This window comes from Artibeus jamaicensis, unplaced genomic scaffold (genome assembly GCF_021234435.1).
Source record: "Artibeus jamaicensis isolate MK-2021 breed Jamaican fruit bat unplaced genomic scaffold, CSHL_Jam_final contig_944, whole genome shotgun sequence".
In the NCBI taxonomy this organism is placed as follows: Eukaryota; Metazoa; Chordata; class Mammalia; order Chiroptera; family Phyllostomidae; genus Artibeus; species Artibeus jamaicensis.
In genome coordinates, this window is record NW_026522020.1 from 1,204,727 (window position 1) to 1,223,851 (window position 19,125).

The 19,125-nt window shown below is 45.3% G+C and overlaps 1 protein-coding gene across 5 annotated transcripts in view; it reads left to right on the forward strand.

Moving 5' to 3' along the window:
• The window catches only part of DIS3L2 (DIS3 like 3'-5' exoribonuclease 2), a 285,589-nt gene that overhangs the window by 155,091 nt on the left and 111,373 nt on the right, over positions 1-19,125 (forward strand). For all 5 annotated transcript variants that reach the window (XM_053655254.1, XM_053655253.1, XM_053655255.1 and 2 more), the window contains one exon: positions 5,876-5,955. In XM_053655254.1, coding sequence (XP_053511229.1) covers positions 5,876-5,955 — 80 coding nt within the window. The remainder of the gene's footprint in view (positions 1-5,875; positions 5,956-19,125) is intronic.

The window sequence follows — 19,125 nt, forward strand, 5'->3', positions numbered from 1 at the left end:
GTCAACCTTCCATGGACCCTAGATGGAAGTCCCTGGCCAGGTGGAAAGAGCCTGCCCAGAGCATCACAGCATTTCTTCCTGCTCACTCCGTGGCCACAGATGGGTCAGCTCCTCACTTGGGGGAGAGGAGGCAGATGGACCAAGGTCCCCTTCTGCTTTAGATAGACCTAAGTCTTCCTCTGTTCTGAAAAATCTGTGATTCGTGTCAGACTTGTTAGCATCTGTTGTGACATTAGAACTGAGTGAGTGTTGCCATAGCTGTAGCTGACATCAGAAGGAAAAGACTGTGGAGCCCTGCTGCATTGAGCGGGCAGAGCTAGGCTGGAATGATGATCCCAGCTCCCTTTGCCTCCGAGAGGAGAGGTCAGCGCAGCCCCAAGGAAAGCCAAAGGGAAATGGACATGCAGGTGATTTCAGCATCTGCCTTGACTGGACCGTCTCAGCACCCATCCGGCTGGCTCTCCACATGGCGCCCTGAGGGTCGTGTTACCGTGGTTCGAGCGCTCCAGCTCTTTCGCTGTTTTTCCTGCTACAGTTTACATAAAAATTTCTGGTTTCTTTATAAAACTGTAATACCATCTAATCTAAGAAAGTGTTTGAGTAAAAAAATTTATTCTTTATTTTCTTAAGGTTATGTCTTAAATTTTTCCATTCCTTTTCACCCATTCACCACTACTGACCCAGATCCTCCCAGCAGAATTGCTTGCTAGCACAGAGACCAACTCCGAGGCACGGACAGAGTCGGGCTGCTATACATTTTATTAGTCTACAGATGGTCCCTGAACCGCAGTGTGTAGAACACTGTTTTAAGAGAAAAGAAGGAGCCCTGGCTGGCGTAGCGCAGGAGATTGAGCATGGGCTGTGAACCAAAGGGTGGCAGGTTTGATTCCCAGTCAGGGTATATGCCTAGGTTGCGGGCCAGGTTCCCAGTGGGGGCCACACAAGAGGCAACCACACGTTGATGTTTCTCTCTCTCTTTCTTCCTCCCTTCCCCTCTCTAAAAATAAATAAATAAAAATCTTTTTAAAAAAGAGAAAAGAAGGTGGGCCAGACAGAAAAGGACAGCCTGGAAACAGTAACCTGTGGTGTGACCACAGGTTTGGATGCTGAGAGGTCACGGGTTCTAATCCTAAATGTATTTCCCAAGACACAGTGGCAGAATTGAATGGACAAATGCTAAAGAGAGCCCTTTCATCATGTTTTCATTCACTTGTCCATCAGCTGTTCTTTACACGTGTTCCTTCAGTATAAGCTGGAGGAGACACCGAGACAGGCCAGCCTTGCAGCCAGACCCCGGAGGGTTTCTGGCCTTGTCACTGCTGTGAGACACATCCTTAAGCAACCGTTGGCATGCTTGGGGCGGTGGCCGGTTTTTTGGAGAGAGACAGGTCCCAGGGGTGGGCAGGGCAGTCAGGGAGAGGTGGCTTCCACTCTGGAGCCATGAAGGTCCCCCAGAGAAGAAGATGGCATTGCAGCCGGGCCTTTACAAGCCATGTAGCTCTTAGCCAGTGGAGACTGGTGGGGAAGTGTCCCAGCGTGAGGGACAGCACCAACGATGTCTCAGAGACTAGTTTGGCGCATAAGGTATGTGTTGGGCATGTACAGTCTTGCTTGAAAAATATAGGTTGGGGCCTTCTTGGAAAGGTTTTGAATTCTAAGCTGAATTTCTGTTTTACCAAGTAAGGAGTTGATGAAGGGTTTTGACCAGATGCATGCTTTAAGATGGTGAATCTGGCAGCCTCATGACCGTGGGGAGAGCACTTTGTATGATGTGGTAGGAGCCATGGCCAAACCCCAGTGAGGTGAACAGTGACAGAGTGGTGAGTAGCAGTTGCTGTGGAGACCAGACAGCTGTTGCGCCGCTGCAAGGAGCGGCGATGCCGGTCCCTTGAGGAAGAGGGCGCAAGGTGAAAGAGAGCATGTGAGTGACAGAGGAACAGAAACTCTTCCTATGCTTTTTGAGTTCCTGGGGTTCTTGGCCAGCCCTTTCGGATTACAGAAGACTTCTTGTTATTCTTCCTGTGTTATTTTCCTGAATCAGTGGCTTCGCATAAAATGATCTTAGAAGATTCCTGTCACTTTAAAATGTTGTACTGAGCCCTTAGTCACGTGCCTTCGGAAATTTTGGTTACATAACATTGCTCTGAACTGGAATTCTGCAGCCTCATGAACGGGAGTCTCCCTCCCCCACCTGGCACTTTATTTTCTGTGGGTCAGGGTTAGCTTCTTTCTAACCATTGTTGCGGAACTCTTTAAATATTTGGTCTCACAGGTTCTAAAAGCTGGCAGGCCAGGTTGCTCCCTGCAGGTTGTGAGCCCAAAGCCTTCCAGAAAAGGAGCCAGTAAAATCCAAAGCATGTTAACAGAGTATAACAGCTGCCCAGCGCACTGCCCGTGGGGCTGGGCTCCCAGCTGCTGAGGCCAGCAGCTCCCAGCCGCTGTGGCCCACAACCAGAAGGAGCCCTCAGGCGCCACATCATGGCTGAGCCGTAATTGTGGCGATGACAACAGATTAAGTCACTGGCTCTCAGTACTGAGGACTGGACTTTGTCAGGGTCACTCACTATTCCCTTGCTTCTCCCAAATTTCCAGAGTGAGAGAACAAGTTGGAGTCCACTGCCACAGTACGAATACTTGTCGGGATCTCCACGGGTTTGCTCAGCCTAGACGTTGTTTTCCTTAGTGGCCCATACTGAATGTCTCCTTTCCTCCCGAACCTCTCGACATACATAGGGATTTACCTCTACTCTGCTTTTAAACGTATGGTTTAAGGCAGCTTGCAGTAACACATTTAATGCAGCTAATTTTTTAAATTAGGATATGGGGCAGAAGGAATATATACATAGAAAAATTAGGCAAGCCAGGATAAAGGTTAGTTCACAAAGTTCAGACTAAAAATAAGATCCTTTAATGCAAGACACAAATGTTTTGAGTTTCCTGGCAGCCAAAGCAGAGAGGGAAATCTGAAAAGATAAAATCCCCATGTGTGTAAGATACAAACACACCCGCTCCAGACAAGAAGAGGGAGTCCTTGCACTGTATAAACTTCCCTTGGAGAAGGGGCGCTGAGCCATGAAGTGGGCGAGGCCCCCACCAGCTTCTCTGCAGGAGCAGTGTATCCATTTCGTTGACTTCTTGCAGTGTCCCTCAGGGTAGGCTGGGTGACAAGGTCCCAAGTGGGGCAAGGACTCCATGGGCGGCTTGTGCAGGGTGTTTCTGTGCAGTTCATCACTTCTCAGTGGGTACTGGCCGAAGGGACCCTGCATCTGGGAGAGTCTCTGCCATTAAAAGTGCCAAGATCAAACAAGTCTGTCAATAACTGTGCAGTGCCAACATACTGAAGGCTCTGAGAAGTCCCACAAAGTGGTGATGGGAGGAGACTTGACCTGGGGTGGCGAGCATGTGATACGGTGGTCAGATTATGCATTATAGAACTGTACCCTTGAACCTATACATTTTATTAACCAGTGTCACTACGATTGCTTCAATGTAAAACAAAAACAAAAACAGAAGTCCTACAATTAAGAAATTGGCTTGACATTTCCCAAATCGATTTAATTACAGGAGCTTTCTAAAAAATTGAAATTTACTTCTCCACTTACTTGGCACATTGGGGAAGCACTGATTTAAAACAGGGGTCAGCAAACTTCCTGCTAAGGGCCAGCCTGACAGGGTTTAAGCAGACAGTCCTGTCATATACTTACCTCGGCCACTGTACCGAGAATGGGTGGTGATGTGTCAATAGAGCTCCGTTTATGGAAACTGAAATTTGAACTTCATATAGTTTTTACATGTCATGAGGGAGTCTTCTTTTGATTTTTCCCCCAGCCATTTAAAAATGCAAAAACCATTCTTAGCTTGCAGGCCATTCCAAACAGGTGGCAGGCCCCATTTGGCCTGTGAACCGTAGTTTGCCCACCCCTGATCAAGAATAATGTTTTGATGGTATGTTTTTCCAGCAAACTTTCCTGATGACTGTTCCTCAGAATTGTTTTAATTTAGATTTTTATGTTTCTGGTTTAAGAGTCGATTTTTTTTAACTAGAAAAGAATTGGTTTGAGTACTACAATTTAGTCTAAGATTTTTTTCAATTTGTGGGTCCTTTCAAAGAAGATGTGGACAAACTAAAATTTGAAGCCTTACAGAGTACTTTTACTCTGTTACATACGACTGGATCAGTTTGAAGCTAGAAATATTTTATTTATTTTTAATTTTTTAAAAAATATTTTTATTTATTTACTATTTAGAGAGAGGGGAAGGAAAGGAGAAAGAGAGGGAGAGAAGTGTCAAATGTGTGGTTGCCTCTCAAGTGCCCCTCACTGGGAACTGACCTGCAACCCAGGCATGTGCTCTGACTGGGAATCGAACTGGCGACCCTTTGGTTCTCAGGCCAGCTCTCAATCCACTGAGCCACATCAGCCAGGGTGAGGCTGGAAATATTTTAGTGGGAATTATCATTCATTCATAGAAATAAAAGTCTCAAGTCACCCAGACATTTAATTGTAAGAAAACATTTCTTTCTAGTCAACTCTCCAAGTAAACCAGTAAACTGTGGTCCTCCCCCAACTCCCAAGATAAAAGTGTTCTTTTTTATTTTGACTACAGGGATGTTTTTTAAGCTTCTTTTGACATCATTATGATGAAGAGAGGTGGGCCAAAATACTCCTACCATCAAGTCTGACATTTCAGTTCCAGTTCAACAATATTATTGAGTACTCAGTATATAGAAAGCATTTTGCTAGTTTCTATGGAGAATACAAAAAGAAGCAAGAAGCAGGTAGTTTCTTCTTTACTCTGTGAATCAGGTTCAAGATTCTCACCAATTTAGAGCCCATTACTGCTGTGTCTGGATTAATTGCACCTCCCTGTCCCATCCTGTCAGCATTCATTCATTCATTCATTCTGTAAACACTTGTGAGTTGCAGCCTATGTTCCTAGCACTGGAACACAGCCTTTGGTGACCTGATGAACACCCCCATCTCCAGGCCAGTGCCTGGGGCGGAAAGGGCAGAAGGGATGGAGAGTTGGGGCCAGACTCCGCCCTGATCTCTAGGTATTTACATGCTAGGAATGACTGGGTTGGGTGGGGCATGTTATTTGAGAAACTCCAAAGCAAAAAGAGAATGGCCAGGTGTTTCACAGAGTAGAAGTGACATGTGCATGGAGGATAGTGAGTGAAGATAAGTGGACAGAGGGCGTGTCGGGTGATGGGGCATGGAAACAAACCATGATGAGGATTTCCAAGTAGAATTTTATTACGGCTAACTGTATGGCTTCAAGTTTTTTGCAAAACTTATTCTTGGGTCAGAAGTTAGGTTGGGTCAGGAGAGGTTAGAAGAAAGATTTATATGATCCAAAGGGAAACCAGAGTATAGGTGATTTATTTTTTAGCACAATCCTCTTTGGGGAGAAAGGAGAAGCAGCAGTAAACTATCCTCATGTAGCTCCTGAAGTGAAACCGGAGGGAGAGGAGGACAGGCCTCCATCAGCCACTGAGGAAGAGGGAAGCGAAAGGAAGAACCGGCTGTGGAGAGTGGTTTACCGAGGAGACTTGCCTCTCTTGTGAGACAGTGCTTCTTGGGAAGCCTCTTTCATGGATGCGGTCTCGCTTCCACCTTCTCACAGCTGCTCCTCTTCAGAGTCAAGGAGAAACAGGTCCACAGAGAGAGAGACAGTTACTCGGAGACAGCATGGAGCCAGCCCCCCCCCCCAGTCTCTCGTTTTACTGAAGACCCCCCTCAGAGAGACACTGGAAGTCTCTCTGCACTTTGCCTACCATTTGCACCTTTTCACAGTAACTGTTCTTTACAGCTGTGCTGCATTGAGTAAAGTTTCTGTTTGTGGCATCACTGATTGTTTCTTCAATCTTTCCTAGAAAAGACTGTACCTTCACCATTGACCCACCAACTGCCCGAGACCTTGATGATGCCCTCTCCTGTAAGCCACTTGCTGACGGTAGGTTAGAGATTTCTGTACCATTCTGGGTAGCAGACAGTGTGCATAGCTTGTGGTCGGCCTGGCTGCCTTGTACTCCCCAGGCGGTGTAAGGTGCAAGCTTGAGTTTGCCTTGTTCCTGAACTTGTCAGAAGCCACTGAGGCTGCACAAATGTGAGGCCTAAGGATTGTGCTCCTGTGGTGACTTTGGTGAAGCTAAGATATGTCTTTTCAGCAGAGCAGAGTCCTTCCGTGGCCTTAGAACGGGCAGCAGAGAGGGCAGAAGAACTGATGTCAGGCCTTGGCCCTTCAGGACTTTCCAGTTTGGGTATGATGTGTTAGGACACAGGTGGTGAACACAAGGCCCAGGGGCTGAATCCGGCCCTCCACCTTGTTTTATCTGGCCTGGCACCTTGTTTCTACCTGGCAGCAGCGCCAAGCTTTTTGCCTCTAGTTAAGGAGTAGTTAGTTACACTTATACAGCCCTAAAATTATATTTGGCCCTTTGAAGGCAACCATGAGGCTGATGTGGCCCCCGGTGAAAATGAGTTTGACACCCCTATCTTAGAAGAAAGCCCTGACGGGCTCTGCTTAGGAGAAACATAGGGCTCTTTTCCTGCATTTAACAATGGATGGGGTGAATGAAGGGGTGATGCTCTCCAGAGGCATGCGCGGCAGTGGATGCTAGGAGCACCTCCCCTGAGGAGTGCTCCTCCAGTGAGCTGGAGGAGCCTGTCCTGCTCCCAGTAGGTCTTCATGTACCCAGTAAATTGCAAAAGGCAACTGTTAGGGGCTCTTTCTACTTTCTTTCGGGATGGAGGTAAGCAGGCAAAAGCAGGATTTGAGGCCAGCAGCCTTTGAAAACTACAGTAGGGGAAAAGGAAAGTGTGGGGGTATGAGAAGAGCAAGCTCTATCAATCCCCAGTTTAATTTCTCCCCAGATATTCCCCTCTCTAGGGTGGTGTCTGGGTGACTGCTTTGGCTTCAGTCATTCTCAGTTATGGCTTTGGTTCTAACATGGCCTTGGACAGCTTGCCCAGGGTGGATATCCACTCTGTGGTTCTAGTAAGCAGTGAAGTGTTGATGGCCAAGTGGCTTAGTCTTTTTTAAAACATTGCAGAGGTGTTTACATATTCCACTAATATAAAACTGTGCAGGTTCAGCATCTAATCTCCTCTGTACTGTAACAGGCAGTGAAGCTAGTAGAGAGGAGCCAGAGAGACAGGGAGCACTGTTGTCTATAAGTGCTTTTGTCTTCTGTTAGTGGGAGTGCTCCTTGAAACTGCGGGCAGAATAGGTCAGTATTTTCCACTGAAGGAAATGGAAAGGAAGATAAAACACAAAGAGAGAAAAATCCCCATAGAAATTTTTGAGGAACTGTGTATTTTTAAAACCCAACCTGTGAACACCCTAATTAAAAAAGCAAATACTGTGTTGGTTTCTTGAGCCCTGAGAAAGGGCCCTGCTGCGTGTCTGCTGTGTGCATGCGGAGGCTGTGGTGTGAGCTCACTCCCCTGAGCCCTGGTGTGAAAGTGCCCCTGGGCAGAAAGCCAGGCTGCAGGGGGGCGCACTTCCTGCACCCCCTCTCTCCAGGTCCACCGCCCAGCCGCTTTTAGGTGAATGCTTGCAAACAGCTGCTTCACCTACTTGGCCCCCTTTCATAGTTGCTCATGAGAAGGACAGGTCTAGTACCTGTGACTCCATCGCAGCTGGCCCCAGTGACACTCGCCTTGCAGGGTGGAGCCCCAGGGAGCTGGCCTGGGTCCTGCCTCTAGTTTCCCGTGTGCCAGGTGACTGCAGAGGATTCCGGTAGCACAGTGGTAACAGGTGGGGCAAGAAAGGTAGACCGGGGACAAGTTCTACATCTTTGTAACCAAAGAATCTACTTTGCCAGACAGTCCAAAATCTGTTGTTTTCAATCTGTGGTTTAGGAAGAGCAGTGAAAATGAGGAAAACAGCTTATTGGCACAGACGAAGGATAAGGGGGGGGGGGGAGTAGAGGCGGAGAAACGTCAGAGAAGCTCCAACTTGTAATCGCTCGGGGTTGTAGGTAGGCAGTAAGGAGCTGGGCTGGAGAGGGCGGCAGCGTTGCTGGGGAGGAGGGATGGGGGAGAGGGCGGCAGTGGCCATAGTGGCGGGAATGGGTGTTAGAGTTCAGGGAGGGGAGCCGAGACAGGGCGGGAGCTTCAACCTGGAGGATGAGGAGGTAGAACCCAGGAAGACGGGGGTTAGGCTGGTTTTGGAGAGAGAGTGTCCACATGGAGCCGTCTGTCTGATGACAAGGTTTATATAGGCTGCTGCAGACCCTGTTCAGAGGTGGCGGGGCCCAGATAAGCTACACACATGTGGTCCGTGTGGCTCTGTCCAGAGAACCCTGAAGGAAAGGAGACAGTGCACCAAATGCAAACAGTGATTTTACTGGGGTGATGGGATCATAAGTGATTTTTCTATTTTCTCTAGTTCCCAAATTTTTATAATGTAGTAATAATAGTTTTATAATGAAAAAAATTTTGTAATAAAAAATATTATGAGGTGCCAGAAATCCCAGGGCTGCCGAGTAGTGCACTGCACCAGGTGACTAGATACCTCCCATCTGCTCAGTTGCTCTTGCATTCCAGAGGGGTGATTAACATCTGGTCAGTTGGCAGAGTGGCAGGAAAGGACAAGGGAAAGGGGTCAGGGAGGGATCTGCAAAGGCCTGAGTTGGTCAGTCAAGTGTTTTTATGATGGCACTTCTACAGTTGGCCTTTGTGACAGCAGTTTCTGCCAAGGCCATTTATCCAGGGAGCTGAAAAGTAAAAGTTCCAGTTTGGATGGAGGTGAGGTTGGCTAAGTTCAAGTTCTGTTAGTTACCAGTTCATGTCATTTCTTGCTTAGAGGAAAAAATATTTAATGTTTCAAAGAGCAAATAATGTTTTCTGGCCATATTTACATCATGTATAACCATTTTATTTATTTCTTTATTGAATTTATTGGGGTGACATTGGTTGACAAAATCATACAGGTTTCAGGCATACAATTCTATGTATAAACTTTTCTTTGTTCGCATTGAAACCATCTGAACGACGGTTCTGTGAAGATAAAACATGCAGACAGATGTAGCTAATTTAGTCCTCACTTGCCCTTTCGATAGATTTCCAGTGCAACCCCAGGACTTGTTCCTCGTGTCTCCTGTAGGCACGAGACTGAGACTGTGCAGTCCGCAGACAGACTCGGCAGAAACACGGTGACACCTGTTCTCCAGTAGGTCCTGATTAGGTTGAAAGGCCAGGGGCAGGGGTGGGGGGTATGTCCCTGCTTTTGAGGAATCTCAGCTGTAGAAGGGATCCTACCTGTCATCTAGCCTGAGGCTCCACCTATAAACACACTTCAGTGGAACATTCCTGTGAGCATTCCCCAGCCTGCCACCTTGAACACAGAGTTTTTCACTTTCACTCAAGAAAGTGCTTAACAATGTAAGTAAGTAAGAGTGGTGTTATAATGGTAACCACAATCTAAATACAGTAAATCACACACTTCAGTTTTAGTGCTCTAACAGATCACTTGCAAGACACCCCACCCCACAGTCGGCCTCACCAGTCAAGTGTGGGATTGCCGCAGCCGCCACATCACCTTCTGTTTTTCAGATTTCCACTAATGCATCCACTTACTGAACGTCCAGATTGCATTTTAACACTCTCCCCTACAGGCAGCCCATTTGGCCTGAGGATTGCGTGACTAAGGAAACCCTCCCCTGTAATGACCTGAAATGTTGCTGTCTCCCTGTAATTTTCCACCTGTGAGTCTCATTATGCCCCTGGTGGCCTACACAACAAGTCTCAGCTCTCAGGTGACAACCCTTCAGGTACCAGATAACAGCAATCACACGTTTCCCAGTCATGGCTTCTCAGCTGAGCACCCTGTGTATTCTTCCGTGCCCCGTAGCTTTGGAAGTTTAAGCCCATTTCCCGTGCCATGGCATTCTCTCTACCTTCACAGGGTCAGAGGAACTTGACTGTCTGTGTCCAGACCTCTTCTTGCTGGTGGCAAGGGCACGATGACTCTCCCAGCCAGTTCCTCCCTACCGGGCAGGCAGAGTCTAGAGTGATACCACCCATTCTGATCAGTTAAACCCACGTTATTGTTTTGCTCTAGTCTCCAAGAGAGGAAATTGTTAGCCAGACGAGTGAGGACCTTCATTCGGCATTCAGCTGTTCAGGTTTCCAACAGACCCTATGCAAAGTTGATGTTTACCGCTTCTCTTCTGTCTTATTTCTCTAATGTTTTCTCCTTTAATGATGCATCACCACAGAGCATGTCAGGAATGAAAGATTGGGGGGCTAAGAAGTGCCTGCTAATGAGCATGGGGTTTCTTTTGGGGGTGATGGAGTGTTCTGGAATTACAGTGTTGTTGGTTGCATAGCTTGGTGAATATACTACAAACCACTGGGGTAATTCAGTGTAGGGATGAATGAAGAAGAACAAATAAACAAATCACGCATCCTGAGGCTTTCTGAAATTGGAATTTACACCTTAGTCACAACTTAGCAGAAGACTCGATGGAATGCCTGGGCTGGATACCCACAGTGACTTGACATCCCTCTTCTCTGTCTCCCCCTCCTTACTGCTTTCATGTCTGAATCAGGAAGCACCCCCCTCTGTTCTGAAACATGAGCCACCTGCTCATATTTCCCTTCCCCACAGAGCACAGCAATCTGACTCAAAAGAAGGAAAGGTGGGTCCTACTGTCCAAATATAAGAAATGACCAGATAAACAGACGCCATCCAACCTGAGGACACATGTGGAAACGTTTGCTGAATTAATGAGTTAATAAACTTTTGATATTGGGTATAAGAGAAGACTCTAAAACGTCATTTAAGTTTCTGGCTTGGGCACTGAATGGAATGCAGTGCTGTTCGGTAGGGCATAGTGAGGGAAGCCGTTTCTGAGGGGGAAAGATGGTGAGTTCAGAAAAGCGCAGGTTGAGTTTGCAGTCCTTGAGAGGCATCCAGGTGGAAATATCCAGGGGACAAGTAAAAGGAGTTGGGGCTAGAGTGGGGAGTTGTGAGTCATTAGTGTGTGGGCCTGGGAGGGATGACCCAGGAGAAGTCACAAACCGAGAGGAAGACCAGACCCAACCTCTGGGAGAGATGCCCAATGGAGTAACCCAGAGGGTGAGGCCCTGGAAATGGGAGGCAAAGCAGAGGAGACCGGGCAGGCTGAGGGGTGAAGAGTCAGGAAGGAGGCAGGAAAGGCAGGCAGGCAGAAGAGGACTGGAGAAGTCTGGGTTTGGCACCTGGGATGACTTGGTGAGACTGCATCAGTGACCTTGAGGAGAGGAATGCAGACTGCGGGTGGAAGACAGGAGTGGAGATTATTTCCTGTGAGCAGCGTGGCTGTGAAAGCTGGGGGTGCAGGAGGGTAGGGTGAGAGGGGGCTTTTCCCCTGTTTTTAAGATGGAAGTGATTTTAATGCGTTTCTGTATTGAGAGATAAGAGATGGAGAAGTTGAAAATATAGGAATGAGAGGAGATGATTATATCTTCAAGGTCTTGAAGAAGGAGGGAGGGAACTCAGAGTATAAGTGGAGAGTGAGCCGGAGACGGAGGGTGACCACCTCTCCCTTTGAGATGAGCAGCAAGACACAGAGAATGGGCTGCTGCTGCTGAGTCTTCATACCTGATACTACCCATGGGAGGGGGCAGAGGTGGGCGTGGCGCTGCCCAGAAATCCATTGTACCCCATTCCCAGATGTGCTGACCAGGAATGCTGAGTTGGAGTTACCACTAGCAAGTCCAGGGGGTTTTCTTCAAAACCCTCAGCCTCCTGGATCTGGGAGCCAAAGCCGCAATGGTCCCAGTCCGGGAGCTTGCTGGGAGGGAGAGCATGGTCAGCAGCAAGACAAGGGTGCTGGGACCTCACCTCCCCTCTGAATCTATTTTTTTCTCCGTCCCCTCCTTTTATAAAAGCATCACCTGCCACCTAGTCTGCTAAAGGCTTTTTAGAAAAGGACTCCTGGCATCATGTTTGATTCCTCTCAGCACTGTCATGGCCATTTCAGTAATTTCCCTCTTTCCTCCTGTCCACTCTCCATCTTGCTACCCAGCTATCTCTTCTGTGCATGCACAAGAACCAGATCACGATGCTTTTCTGCATGGAATTCTTGTACATGTCCGTGTAGTCCACATTTTTTAGCAGAGCTTTGTTATAATAGCCCTTTAAGGTTAGTCTCCAGCCTCTTCTTTGACCATTCCCACCTCCCAATTCCACTTCCCCCAACATACCCACACCGCTAATGACAGTTGGCCTCTCCAGGCTCTACATATCCCACTGCATTCTGCCCTGCCTCTGGGCCTCTGCTTGCCCTTTGCCCTCTGTTTAGAACGCCTGGCCTCTCTGCCTACCTCTGTGTCAGCTGAAATCCCATTGAAGAGCAAGATAAAACCTGCAGAGCTTTTCCTACCTCCTGGCAGAATGAATTGTTTCTAGCCTATCAGCATATTTTCTTCATGTCACTAATTCAGCAGTCAATAAACATCATTGCTTGTGGGTTTAATTCCCCTTTCTGCTTATTTCCTAAGGGCAAGGAGTGCCTTGGATATCTCTATATTCTGAGCATCAAAACCTATGTTTAAAAACCATTTGGAAAAAAAAGCACAAAAAACCATTTGGTCTAGTTAGTCTAACCAAGCAACCTGGTGTATACCTTCGGAGCTTTACTCCTTTTTCTGTTTCTTACCTTGCCCTTTATATTTTTTAACTCATTTTTTAAAAGAATTTATTTATCTTTAGAGAGGAAGGGGAAGGAGAGAGGGAGAGAAACATCAATGTATGGTTGCCTTTCGTGCGTCCCCTGCTGGGAATTGGCCTGCAGGGAACCGGATTGCAACCCAGGCATGTGCCCTGACTGGGAATCGAACCGTGATTGTCTGGTTCACAGGCCCGCGCTCAATCCACTGAGCTACACCAGGCAGGGCTGCCCTTTATATTTTGATGCTTAAGCCCGTGAGTTGTCTGTGGGCTTAGATGCTGCCATATGAGCCTACTCCATGTGTTCTCCTAAAACAGTCTATTTTTGGGGGGGAGTTTGGTGTACCTTCCCATCATCACAATCAAGTCTTTCAGTTCATTTTGTCACATCTCAGCGATACTAGGAGATCGCTGAGTTATGTCTTACGTTCCTGATGTCTGTTTTTCCAGCTCTGTGATTGGCGTATCTGAGCCTCACTCCTTCTCCATTATTTCTGTTCCTGTGTCTCTTGCATGGTCTGCACTGCTCCTCCCATTTCATACCTACAGGCTGCCATGGCAACTTGTTTCATGGTTTTATTTTGTCATTTTCCTTCATCTCCCTCCTGTCTGTATCTTTGTTATTTTCAAATTCAATGAGTACTAACTTTCTGATAAAATTAACTTTCTGAATGAATCTCAGCATAATACAAAAAGACCAGTTTGTGATATAAAAACCAGAATTATATTGGCAAACAGGCTTGATAGTTAAGTAAAGCCTTCTTTAAGAAAGGCTTCCCTATTGGAGAAGGAGAAAGTTGGTAAACCCAGAATCCAAGTATCTCTCTTGACAGATAGGTCTCAATTAGTAGTCAGCTAAGGCATTGGAAATTGAACAGATCTTTTTGAGTTCCTTCTGTTGGGAAAGTTTTGTGGTTAGGTAGCTGCATGGGGATCACAACAAGGTAATACTAGAACATAAAAATCAGGTAACATTTTGAGAATAAAAATCAGCTTTAAATGGTTATCTACAGAATTTCCTCTTGCCTAGAAATCTGTAAAACATCAGGTAAAATCTACTATTTTAGTTTGCAGAAGGCTGAAACAGACTGTGTGGTAATAGGGTTAGTCTCTTCTCATCACAAATCCCTTTGAGCATCTCATAATAGCTATAGACTCTCTCCTCAGAAAAATGCCCAGATGTGTATATACACACAGTATTTTGCACAGGACTTACATTTCCAGTAATATTATAGAATGAATAGCCTGCAAAACCCTTCCAGTAATAGAAGATAACTACTGAAAATGACACATCTTTAAAAATGTGTGGCTAAGCTGACAAGAAAGGATGGCTAGTCCTTAGAAGCCAAGAGTCAAACGAGCAGGTGACCAAGGAAGGACGTGCTGAAGTAGCCAGCCTAACAGTACCTTTTGAAGTCTGCCAACTGAGACAGTTTTCTTAGCACTTGCATTAAGAAATGCATGGTCTACCTGCATTGGTCCACAAAATTCCAAGCCAAGAATTTAAAGTGGCACCAGGTAGACAGTGTTTTCAGAATCCAGGCAAAATCACAAACATATTCTTTCTGGAGGAATTAATCCTCAACAGAAGCCTTAAAGATTTGCCACAGATAAAGTTCTAGTAAACGTCAGTGCACATAAAAGTCATGAAACATGACTTTTAGGATGCAGCTAAAGCAATATTTGAAGGAAAATTTATAGCTTTAGTACTTATAGTAGAAAAGGAGAATGTTTTTAAGATTGAGCCTATAAAGGTTAGCTTTACAAATGTTACAGATAAGGGGAAGTTAAAAGTTCATGACTTACCGTATGAACATATGCTATGGGTACAAGTACTGAACCAAAAAATGGAAATTACCTATTATAACTATAACAGTAGAAGCTGTCTGTGCTTCCCCACAAAATACATAAGACAGATAACCAAACTTTGCTATGTTTTTCATGCATGTCATAGGGAAAAACAGAATTTATTTACTCAAATAACAAAAATTCCTGTTTCCACTTTGGGTCCTGCCAAAATGGAAGTCTTAAAAAGTAGACACAAAATACCAAGCATAGCTATTAGATCTCATTTCTGTTTTTCTAGTATTAGAGTGCTATTTAATTGCCAAACTAAGGGTATTTTACCAAAACCCATTAATGTTTGAAAAAATATTGGCATGTTATGATTTAACTTTGGAACAGAATTTGAAACATATGAACGTGTACATATGCTTTTTTAATATTCTGCATTATTTTTAGATTTTATATCATACATATTATATTTATAGTGTTCTTATTTCATGAACATTTTAAATATTTTTTGAATAATAGAAATACAGTAAAGAACTTCCAAACTTGCAGAGAGAGGCAAATGGAATGAGGAAAACACACAGAAAGACCTCAGTGTAAAAGAAAGCATGACATGAGGGAAAAAATGTATAGAAAGAAGTAAACACGTTCTCACACAATCACAGAAAAAAATTACAACTAGGCTACGAAACAACTATTACCCAGGATCATCAGAAAATCAAGCTGCGTGGAAGTCCGATGACAAAGGAATTATGAAAGTTACATTCGTCCAGACAGGTAGGAGGGGTGGAGGCGCAGAGATGTGGAGCCATGGAATGGGTGATCCCACCCCACGTGTGGTAGATATAAATCAGGAGAGATACTTCAGGAGTGAGGGATCCCAGCCACACCAGACCATCCAGCGAGGGTTCCAATGCCAGCAAGGTAAGTCCACATAACTTCTGGCTATAAAAACCAGTGGGGACTGAAGTGGCAGAGGAAACTGCAGGATCCTCAGGAGTCTCCTCCTAAAGGGCCTGCAGTGGACTTAGGACTTATGCAGACTCACTCGCCTCTGGGCTGCAGCATGAGAGCAGAAGCTGGGAGGGACCGGTGACATACAGGGAAAGCTTAAAGTGTCTGGGATCAGGTCAAGAGCTGGGGGACAGCTTCCTCCCAGACAAAACTCCAAAGGCCAGGCAGTGTCATTGTCCCCTTTCTGAAACCTCCCCGACACAGAGCCCTCCCCCATACAGAGTGGTGACACCATATCTGAGACTCCATAATTCTGGTTCACATAGGTTGCCCTACCAGGTGATTACCTAAGGCTCTGCCCCATCCAATTTACCTATGTACTTTTCTACAATAAGCCATGCTACTAAGACAGGGAGTCAAAGCAGCTCTACCTAATACATGGGAACAAACACAGGGAGGTTGCCAATGAGGAGGCAAAGAAATATGTCCCAAATGAAAGAACAGAACAAAACTGCAGAAAAAGAACTAAACAAAATGGAAATAAGCATTCTGTCAGATGCAGAGTTCAAAACACTGGTTATTAGGATGCTCAAGGAACTCACTGGCTACTTCAACAGCATAAAAAAGATCTAGGCAGAAATGAAGGTTACACCAAGTGAAATAAAGAAAAACTTACAGGGAATCAACAATGGAGTGAATGAAGCTGAGAATCAAATCAATGATTCGGATCATAAGGGAAAAGAACATTCAATCAGAAAAGCAAGAAGAAAAAAGAATCCAAAAAAAAAAAAAAAACAAGGATAGGCTAAGGATCATCTGGGACAATTTCAAATGCACCAACATCTGAATCATAGGGGTGCTGGAAGGAGAAGAGGAAGAGTAAGAAATTGAAAACTTATTTAAAACAATAATGAAAGAAAACTTCCCTAATTTAGTGAAGGAAATAGACATACAAGTCCAGGAAGCACAGAGAATTCCAAACAAGATGGATGCCAAAAGGAACACACCAAGACACATCATAATTTAAATGCCAAAGGTTAAAGATAAAGAGAAAATTTTAAAAGCAGCAAGAGAAAAGCAGAGAGTTACCTATAAAGGAGTTCCCATCAGACTGTCAGCTGAGTTCTCAGAAGAAACTTTGCAGGCTAGAAGGGACTGGCAAGAAGTATTCAAAGGAGCTATGACCTAAATTACTGTATCCAGCAAAGCTATCATTTAAAATGGAAGGGCAGATAAAGTGCTTCCCAGACAAGGAAAAGCTAAAGGAGTTCATCATCACCAAGCTATTATTACATGAAATGTTAAAGGGACTTATATAAGAAAAAGAAAGTCAAAACTATGAACATTAAAATGGCAATAAATTCACAGTTATCAACAGTTGAATCTAAAAAGCAAACTAGCAAAACAAACAGGATCATAGCTATGGAGATCATTTGGAGGGTTATCAGCTGAGAGAGGGTAGGGTAGGGGAAGAATGGGAGGAAAGGTGCAGGGATTAAGAAGTTCAGATTGGCAGGTACTGAACAGACGGGTTGTTAAGAACAGTATCAGAAATGGAGAAGACAAAGAACTTACATGCATGACCCATGGGCATGAACTAAGGGGGAGTGATTGCTGGAGGGAATTGTGAGGGTGCTGGGTGAAGGGGGCAAAGGGGGGAAAATTGAGACAACTATAATAGCATAATCAATTAAATGTTTTGTAAAAAGAGAAAAAAAAAGTAGGACAAATATAAAGCACATATTAAGGTATTAAAAAAATAAACAAATATGTTTAATTTAACTCTATAGTTAAAAACCAAGGATTTTGACCAGTAAATCTAGCTATATGCTTTTTCAATTTTTTAATGGTGCACTTAAGACATGCAGACACTAAGATTAAATATAAAAATGTAACTAAATGAAGACACAAAGATTCAATGTAAACTGGGCCCACCTTGGTTTAGACCTGTCCCCACACTGCACTGGCATAAACCAGGCACATCTCAACATCTGCCCTTCAAAAGTCCTGACCTAAGAGATTCTAGAAAGAGGCCTGGGGCCTTCCTCCTATATTTCCCACCTGAGGACTTGCCTGGTCCCAGGAAGAGTGACCCCGGGAGGCTCATGCCCTTTAGGGAAGAACACGCCCATGCCTTGTTCTGTTATCAGCCATTGCCCTGCGGTGGCAGTGGGATTGCTGCATGCAGTGGAAGCTGAAGGTGTTGGCTCTCCATCTAGTAGGAGAGGGTCTGCTTCTGTTGCACGGACAGTGAGATGACTTCCGGACAGTGTGGCGTTCCGCTGTGCTCTGCACCACGCCTGGCTGCACACAGGGCATGTTAGTTACCATGTCCTTCTCACCGGCTGAGCCCCACCTTCCACTCCATGCCGTCACATGTCCCCTGTTGACAAGGAATAGAAAATAGGCATCAGAATCCTAACCTCTTGTCACTTTGGTCATTGGGTAGGAAATAGGCTCTGTGATGGCAGTTCTACTTCAGGCACTGCAGAGAGAGCGTCCCCCTGGCTCACCTCCTTCAGCGAGCTGGACCCTGAAATGCCCAGCCTCATGGCGATGCCCTTTGTAAATAGTGAGCATCATACTATGAGAGGCAACTTAATTTGGAAAGTTTAATCTATTAGATGTTGGAAACATGCCATGTGTCATTTAAAAATAAGATCTATGTGCAACATTTAATTTAACTAAAAGAAACTATGTTTAAAATCTGTTCCTTGCTTTCTAGGGGGAAAAAAAACCCTTGATAAATGTTCTATAGATTTTTGGAAAAGAAAAATTCTACATCAGGCTAGGTCCACTTCTGGGTTTTGTGTCTGACAGCTTCATGATGCTTAGTTCTTCCAATGCTAGTCCTCCTCTCCTCTTCTGTGTGAAGTCATTTGTAATCCCAGCTTTGAAACACTGATTTTTCCTCTTGCAGTTTCTTATGTCAGAGGGCATTCTGACCTCAGGCAAATGCAAGGCAACCAAAGCACTTGATCTCAGACAGACCTTACTTTTGTAGCATGGCCCAGGATTTCTCCTCCACCTGGGAGGAGAAATGGAAATTCTGTATTGTGGTCAGCTCACAAGGAAGTATTTGTCTTCCCCATTCATCTGGGGCATGGGTGAGTGAGCAGTTTTAGCTGTCCTTGTAGTATGATCATTTTTTTTACTGAATTGTACCTTGACTCGAAAAATCCAAGTAACCAAACAGTCATGCGAGTCCTCTGGCATGGAAGTGGGCTTCTGGGAGGCTTGCCAATGAGTTCCTGTTCTGAGGACACAGAATCTAAGTGGAAAGATTAAGTGGAGAGACAGCTCCACCCCTCTAAGTCTTATTCCTATGTTCCATTTGAATCTTCTAGCCTGATTCTGTGGGGTCTGGGCTTCGGAAATTCTCTTTTTTCATGGATGTCTCAGTGCACCTTGTTAAACCAAATTTGGACTGTGGCCTGTTCATCTGCTTCCAGCTCTGCTGATTGGTTCCAGTTTCCTTCCTCATTAAAGCCAAGATAATCTGGCACCTACCAGTCAGGCATCCTCAAGTATCTGGCACCAAGGTAAACCTGGAAGCCGGTGGAGAAGGCTCAGTGATCCAACACACTCATTGCATGATGAGAGGCAGTTGCGGTGTACCAGAAGGAGCGCTGGGGTAGGGGCAGGCGAGCTGGGTTCTTGTCTCCTCTCCACCTCTCCTGCATCATGTAAGTTTGGACATGTCTGTGGTTTCTCTGA